At 45.0% G+C, this 7,772-nt stretch overlaps 1 protein-coding gene across 1 annotated transcript in view; it reads left to right on the top strand.

Annotated features, from left to right (window-relative positions):
- The first annotated feature begins 3,061 nt into the window (after positions 1 to 3,061).
- The window catches only part of CENPE (centromere protein E), a 328,099-nt gene continuing 323,388 nt past the window's right edge, over positions 3,062 to 7,772 (top strand). The window contains exon 1 of the mRNA XM_082248665.1: positions 3,062 to 3,204. Within this exon, the coding sequence (XP_082104791.1) occupies positions 3,146 to 3,204 (59 nt within the window). The 5' untranslated portion in view covers positions 3,062 to 3,145. The remainder of the gene's footprint in view (positions 3,205 to 7,772) is intronic.

Genomic DNA, 7,772 nt, shown 5'->3' with positions numbered 1-7,772 from the left:
AACCGTGGCACAGACAGCAATAAAAACCTAATAAGTGTTCTAATTCATCTCCACTCTATTCAAAACTAAAAAAAAAAAAAAAAAAGTGTTGCATTTAGTTATACTTTAACTATTCTTAATCCTTATGCTACTAGCATTAGTAAATGGATAGGAAAGTATATTATAATTTACTTGTTTTCAATTTTTTTTAACATTTCTACAGTTACTTCCCAGTTTCCAGGCCCAGGAAAATGAGTCTTCATGAAAGGAGGAAGGGAGGAGTTTTTTTTTTCAGCTAAACACACTCTCTTGCATACATGCCTGAGCTAAGGGCAGATTGATTTCAGGAAGTAAATGCTACCTAAAGCATCTTCCCTTACTCAAGTTGGCCATGGCCTGAAATGCTAGGGGGGTATTTTTCAAAGAGATGAGGGAGTTGAAGAGAAATGAAAAGATGAAGGAGTTTGTTTTAAATATTAAAAATGAGTTAAGTAGTGTTTTTGATTTATGGTGCTCAGATTCAATGATGCAGATGCTTTAACCACTTGACCTCCAGAAGATTTATCCCCCTTCATGACCTGGCCATTTTTTGTAATACTAATAATATTATGTTATTTTAACTGACAGTTGCATGGCCTTGCAGTAACGCTGTACCCAAATAAAATTTATGTCATATTTTTTCACACAGCAGTTGGTGGTATTTGATCACCACTGTGTTTTTTTTATTTTTTGTGCTATAAATAAAAAAGATCTACAATTTTGAAGAAAAAAAAATATATATATTTTTTACTTTCTGCTATAAAACATATCCAATGATAAATGTAAAAAAATCTTATTTCTTCATCAATTTTGGCCAAAAGGTATTCTGCTACATATTTTTTGGTAAAGCAAAAAATCCCAATAAGCATATATTGATTGGTTTACTCGAACGTTATAGCGTCTACAAACTATGGTATATACTGGAAATTTTTTTATACTAGTAATGGCAGCAATCAGCGATCTTTAGCAGGACTGCAATATTGCAGCAGACATTCTGATACTAACTCACAACCAGTGACACTAATACAGTGATCATTACTAAAAATATACACTGTCACTGTACTAATGACACTTGCTGGAAAGGGGTTAAACATTTAGGGCGATCAAAGGGTTAACTGTGTGCCTAACTAGTGTTTTTGTGTACTGTATGTGCTGCTTTTACTCAGGAGGTGGATTTTATTCCCTACTTGCAGGAACACAGAATCCATCCCTTCCCCCTGTCAAAACAGAGATCTGCCTTGTTTACATAGGCAGATCCCCGTTTTGTGTGCCAAAGGACATGAAGTGCCCAGCACCCGCAGATCGGCTTCTGCTATGATTACAGCAGAAGCGGCCCACTGGTGGTGTGCACGCGCCCCCTGCAGGTGAAAGTGCAGGATATGTGATCCAGCGCAAATCTACTGTCCTGTAGTAGTAAAACTCCTATAGGGCGGTCAGCTAGTGGTTAACCAATCAATTTTTGCATATCAGGTCCTTATGACCCATGTAACTTGGTGCATTGTAGGGGTGTGTCCTTTTACTAAGGTGTGCCTCATTCTCATCTTAGGAAGTTGGGAAGTATGTTATCAGCCCCGCCCAGTTCGTTTTTATAAACTAGAGATAATCTCTCGCATGCATACCTCCCAAATTTTTGAGATGGGAACTAGGGACACCTATTAGCAAAAGTATGTAGGCACAGGACACCGCCCTGCCACACCCCCTTAAAGGAGAATTATATAAAAAAAAAAAAATAGTTAAACCCACAAGTGCTTTTTATTTTATTTTTTATTTATTTATTTATTTTTAACAACTACTATTCCTTTATATTGGCTTTTGAAATTTACGATTGCAGCAATTTAGAATTTGGAGGAAAGGTTTAGCACTGGGAAACACATTTGAATGATAAAAAGTGCATTTTATATACAACTATATAGATTAGACCAAAATGAGGGACAAATGAGGAGGAAAGAGAGACAGAGGGACTTTGATCTTAATCAGTGACAGCCCCTCGAAATCAGGACAGGGATTTCAAATTAGGGACAGGTTGATCCAAATCAGGGACAGTTGGGAGCTATACCCTCATGTTATATAGAGGGGGAGGCAATGCTTTAAGTGGGCCGGTATGCACTGGTACTCAGTACCGCCACTTCCAAATATGGCTCTTGAGCATATCGCCACCTCTCCGTGCGCCTTAGCGTACCAGTATGCTCATTTAGGACATCTGCGCCCTCAATTGTCCCCCCCCCCCAAGAATATTTCCCACTCCAGAGCCAGACCAGTCACCACCAGTGAGTCCCCCTGCTCCGGAGTCCCAGCCCAGGCCAGGGGGGGGGGGTGCTCTGTGGGGACCCAGATGTGGGGTGGGGCCGACAAAATTTATAGGCTATAATAGAGTACCGGCACCTCTTTTGGGCCACTTAAAGCACTGGGGGGAGGTGTTCTGTAGTCCTTCTCTAGGGTGACAACTTTGCTCCTCTGTACAGTATAGTTATTGAGCGTTGTCACCTTAGTACAGCAAGTGTGTTACTAGCAGGATCACCAGGTGTAGAAAGGGGAAAAAACCCTGAAAAAAATCAAATGCAGACTTTGCATCTAAGTAATGGTAAGCTGCAACATTATACACTTTTTATGTTTGGTTTTAAGAACATTATAAAAAATATGTTTTCCTCCAAGAAGAGGACATGGATGGAAATCTTAAAGAACTAAAAAAATAACATGCAATTCACTCTACAATGCGAAAGGTGTCGCTACAGCTATACATACATAACATAACACACGATCAGCGCTCACACCCTTTTGACCCTCTCAACGTTCCTTACATTCCATATTAGGAGATACCATTTTTGAACCACATAGCAACGTCAATAGTTTTCTCTGTAGAAAAAAAAAGTTGCTTTAGAGATTTAAATGTTACTTTTTCTTTTTCCGCAAGTGACTACCTACCGGACCGGTCACTTTATTTCCCCGACACGCCAGCCCCAGCCTTACTTTAGCGGGCAGATGGTTTCTTCCGGCAGTCAGGGAGAGCGCGCCGACGTCACGTGCAAGGGGACCATTCAGAGTCAGACACTGGGACGAGGGAAATTCAAATTGAGTCTCTAGGCAGCCGCTAGCAGCTGACACTGAGGAGGGACAAGGGACAAGGGACATGGCGGCTGAGGAGGACGCGGTGAAAGTGTGTGTGAGGGTTCGCCCCATTATACAGAGGTAATGACAGTACACTAGTAGAAGAGGGCTGTGTTATTTTCAGTCAATGAGCTGCTTGCTGCTGTTAAAGCTGAAGCTAGGAGACTGGTGAGTGTACAGGAGAGAGAGCCCTTCACCTCTCATACACTAGACTTTTATTAACCACTTCAATACCGGGCACTTTCCCCCCCTTCCTGCCCAGGCCAATTTTCAGCTTTTAGCGCTGTTGCATTTTGAATGACAATTGCGCCGTCATGCAACACTGTACCTACACCAAATTTATGTCATCTTCCCCCCCACAAATATAGCTTTCTTTTGGTGGTATTTGATCACCGCAAGGTTTTTTCTTTTTTGCTAAACAAATAAAAAAAAGACCGAAAAGTTTGAAAAAAAAAAAAAAGTTTTTTTTTGTTTGTTATACAATTTTGTAAATAAGTTTTTTCGTGCACTGATGGGTGGCACTGATAGGTAGCACTGATATGCAGCACTGTTGGGCACTGACGGGCAGCACTGTTGGGCACTGACAGGCGGCACTGATAGGGATGATGGGCACTGGTGGGCAGCACTGATTGGGAGGGCACTGGCGGGCAGCACTGATGGGGAGGGCAATGGGGGTCTGCACTGGTAATCAATGATCTGATTACCAGTGCCGACCCCCCCCCCCCCCCCCTGTCAGAGGAGCCGCCGATCGGCGCTCCTTTACTTGTGCCGGTGTTCCGTGAGAATTACCTACCCGTGAGAAAAACCTACCCTCGTCACTTCCGGTGCACGGCACTGTATGTAATGCAGCGGTTACATTAAAACAGCTGTGCTGCAATACAAGTCATCTGCGCTCCTGTCCCTGTCACTTCCCTGCTCTCGGCAAGTAAATATTAAAGCGGCGGCGGCGGGTGTATGAAAACATAAATGACGGAGCCGCTTTTATATTTACTTGCCGAGAGCAGGAAAGTGACCGGGACAGGAGCGCAGATAACCCATATTACAGCACAGCTGTTTTATGTATCCGCCGCGTCAGTAGCTTTTTTTCACGGTACACCGTGATCTCTTCATACTAGTGCGCATGCGCCCTAGTCAGCTCCTCAGTTGTTCCTATAGGTATCCGCGGCTGTGAGCATGCGCACTGCTGCGCTGCTCAGCTGTTCCGGGCCGGAAGTGCCGAGGGAAGTTTTTTCTCATGGGGTAGGTAATTCTCACGTTACACCGGTCAGGCACGTACTGAGGAAAGCCCATCAACGGCTCTTCCTGTTTACTATGTGACCAGCCGTGATTGGACACGGCTGGTCACATGGTAAAGAGCCTACGTCAGTAGGCTCTTTACCAAGATCGGAGACGCAGGGAGTCAGTGTGACACCCCGCATCACTGATCTGCGCGCCCCCCGTCATATGACGTCCGGTCAGGATAATGCAGCCACATTCCCGCCGTCATTCTGCTATAGGGCAGGCGGGATGTGGTTAATACTAAGGAAGCATCGATACCGAGTATTTACACAAGTGCTCCCATAACTGATACTTTGCGCTGCGATTTGCGTCCATACAAAATGAATGGGTGCAAATCGCACTGCAAAGAATTGCATGTGGTGTGACTTCTGTCTGAATCGCATGAGGTTTCCTGCACTGCTATGTGAACGCAGGCATGTCATATAGTGAAATTGAGCCTGAGTTCACGCAGGAGAGGTGCAGGAAACCCCCCTGCATGACGGGACCCTCCAGTTCTAGATCCAACTGTAGACATTTGCGGCTTGGGCTCCTCCTGCCTCTTCCATGGCTTTGTTATCCATATCTCCAGTGGCTTTCTCTTCCCCCCTGCCTGACAGTACAAACTGTAGGGATTCCTATTGGTCAGCACTGTCACATGGATGGCGCTGACCAATCAGAAGGCATCTTGCCCATATTGTCACTGCAAGGAGAGCAGAGATTATCCACAGGGATTTCCAAGTGGCTTTTTGGTGTCTGAAAGTGGGGAGGCCGCAGCAATCTGGTACAGTGGGATGGGGGTCCAGTGTATGGTTGGAGCCTCTGGAGATGCGAGAAATAAAAGCCAGGGGAGAGACAGGAGGAGCCCAAACCCATCATGCAGGGAGGTTTCCGACATCGTCTTGTGTGTACTCGGGCCCAAAATTACAATGACAACACGGGACCAGTACAGGAAACCGCATGCAATTCGGACAGGAATCGCACCACATTCCTTTTCAAATTGCATGCAATTCTTTGCAGTGCGACTTGCGCCCATTCATTTTGTATGGATGCAAATCACACCGCAGAGTATCGGTTCTCGGTATCGGCAAGTACTTGACCGAAAATATCAGTACTCGTTTTTTTTTTTTTTAAAAAAGGGTATCGGTGCATCCCTAATTAATACTTATCAATGTTGTGTGCCAGATAGAGCCTGTCACCTCTCATCCACAGCATTTAGCAGTATTGCCTTAAATCTTGTGTATGAAAGGTGAAGGGCTCTATCTTGTACACAGCATTCATCAATGTTAAAGTCTTGTATGAGAGGTGAAGGGCTCTATCATGTACACAGCATTTATCAGTGTTAACCCCTTGGCACTGGCCGTATGCAAATATGCGGCCTCTTGGCGCCTGGTCCATAGCGCTGAGCGGCTGCACATTTGCATTTATTGCTTTGTATACGCCTGTGCTGAGAGCATTCACGCGCTTCCAGCATAGTTACTGTCCCCTAACCAAAAGTTCCCAATCTTTTGTTATGATTGGGAGTTTTCAGATCATGTGACCATCAATCACGGCGGTCACGTGATCTTAAGTTGTTCCACGCCTCCCTGCTTCTTAAAGCGCTGGGAGCGGTGCTAAGAGGGTAATAAAAGTCTTGTTTATGAGAGGTGAAGGGCTCTATCTTATACACAGCATTTATCAGTGTTAATAAAGTCTTGTATGCGAGGTTAAGGGCTCTATAATGTACATGGCATTCATCAGTGTTAATTAGGGATGCACCGAAATTTTCGGCCGAAAATGGGTTAAAAATGCCGAAATGAATGGCCGCCGTGAGGAAGGAGGAGGGCGCAGCGCAGGTTTGAAAAGTCCCGCCTCTGGCCGGCCGCCCGCCCGCCTCTCAATGATGTCCCTACTACTACGATGTGTATGAATGAACTGACCTGACACCGGGAGGGCGGGCGAGCGGCCGCTAATAGCTATAACTATGTGAGCACTTCACTTCCCTGTTAGAGGGACTATGTGTATGAATGAACTGACAGACCGGGAGGGCGGGCGAGCGGCCGCTAATAGCTATAACTATGAGCACTTCACTTCCCTGTTAGCGGGACTATGTGTATGAATGAACTGGCAGAGAGGGCGGGCGAGTGGCCGCTAATAGCTATAACTATGTGAACGCTTCACTTCCCTGTCATGCGGGTATCTCCTCTGACAGGGAAGTGAAGCGCTCACATAGTTATAGCTATTAGCGGCCGCTCTTCTGCCCGGTGTGTCAGTTCATTCATGCACAGATCGTAGTAGTAGTGACATCACAGGGAGGCGGGCCGCCGGCCAGAGGCACGTCTTTTGAAACTGGAAGGACACCGGAAGAGCAGAGTGAGTAGGAGATTTTGCATCCTTGGGATGGGGAGGGACGCTGAGGCAGGGTGGGAGGGTGTACTGCCGAGAGGGAAGCTGAGGCGAGCTTACCAATGGTATTAGTATTATGCAGCATGAGGGGGTTAATGTATTGTCACTACTGGTCACTGATGCATTAGTGACCAACCAGTGGCAGTTAATAAACCCATTTGTGCTGCATTAGTGCAACCAGTGTTAATTAACACTGATACTGGTTGCACTAATGCAGCACAAAGGGGTTAATTAACTGCCACTGGTTGGTCACTGATGCATCAGTGACCAGCAGTGGCAATACATTAACCCCCTCATGCTGCATAATACAAATACCATTGGTAATTAAATTAACCTCTTGCCAACCCATCACAGTACATATACTGTGACAGGGTGGCAGCGACAGGTGTATGTTGCTGCCTGTTTTTGGTGTATGCCCCTCTTTTTTATCTATTTTAAAATTATTTGGGGGGGAAAAAGTCATTTTCGGTTTTCGGCCAAGGGCATCCTGCATTTTCGGTTTTGGCCCAGAATTTTCATTTCGGTGCATCCCTAGTGTTAATAAAAGTCTTGTATGCGAGGTGAAGGGCTCTATCATGTACATGGCATTTATCAGTGTTAATAAAGTCTTGTATGCGAGGTGAAGGGCTCTATCATGTACATGGCATTTATCAGTGTTAATAAAGTCTTGTATGCGAGGTGAAGGGCTCTATCATGTACATGGCATTTTATCAGTGTTATTAAAATCTTGTATGGGAGGTAGAGCTGCACGATTAATCGTAACAGAATCGATATCGCGATTCACTCCCCCTGACGATCTTAACATGACACTTGCTCGATTCTTTACATTGCTATGAGGGAGCAGCTGTCAAAAAAAAAAAAAAAAAGAGCCTCCCGCAAAAGCCTATCAGCATTAGTCTCCCACTGAACTGTAAACACAAATGATTACATTGTATCTTTTCTTTCCCTCTGCCGGAGGAAGGAAGTTTAACCTCTTAACCACCTCCCACCCGGGCCATTGTACATATACG

Source organism: Pelophylax lessonae (genome assembly GCF_965119305.1).
Source record: "Pelophylax lessonae genome assembly, chromosome: 1".
Lineage (NCBI taxonomy): Eukaryota > Metazoa > Chordata > Amphibia > Anura > Ranidae > Pelophylax > Pelophylax lessonae.
The sequence above is the reverse complement of the archived record's forward strand: the minus strand, read 5'-3'. Positions and strand labels throughout refer to the sequence as shown.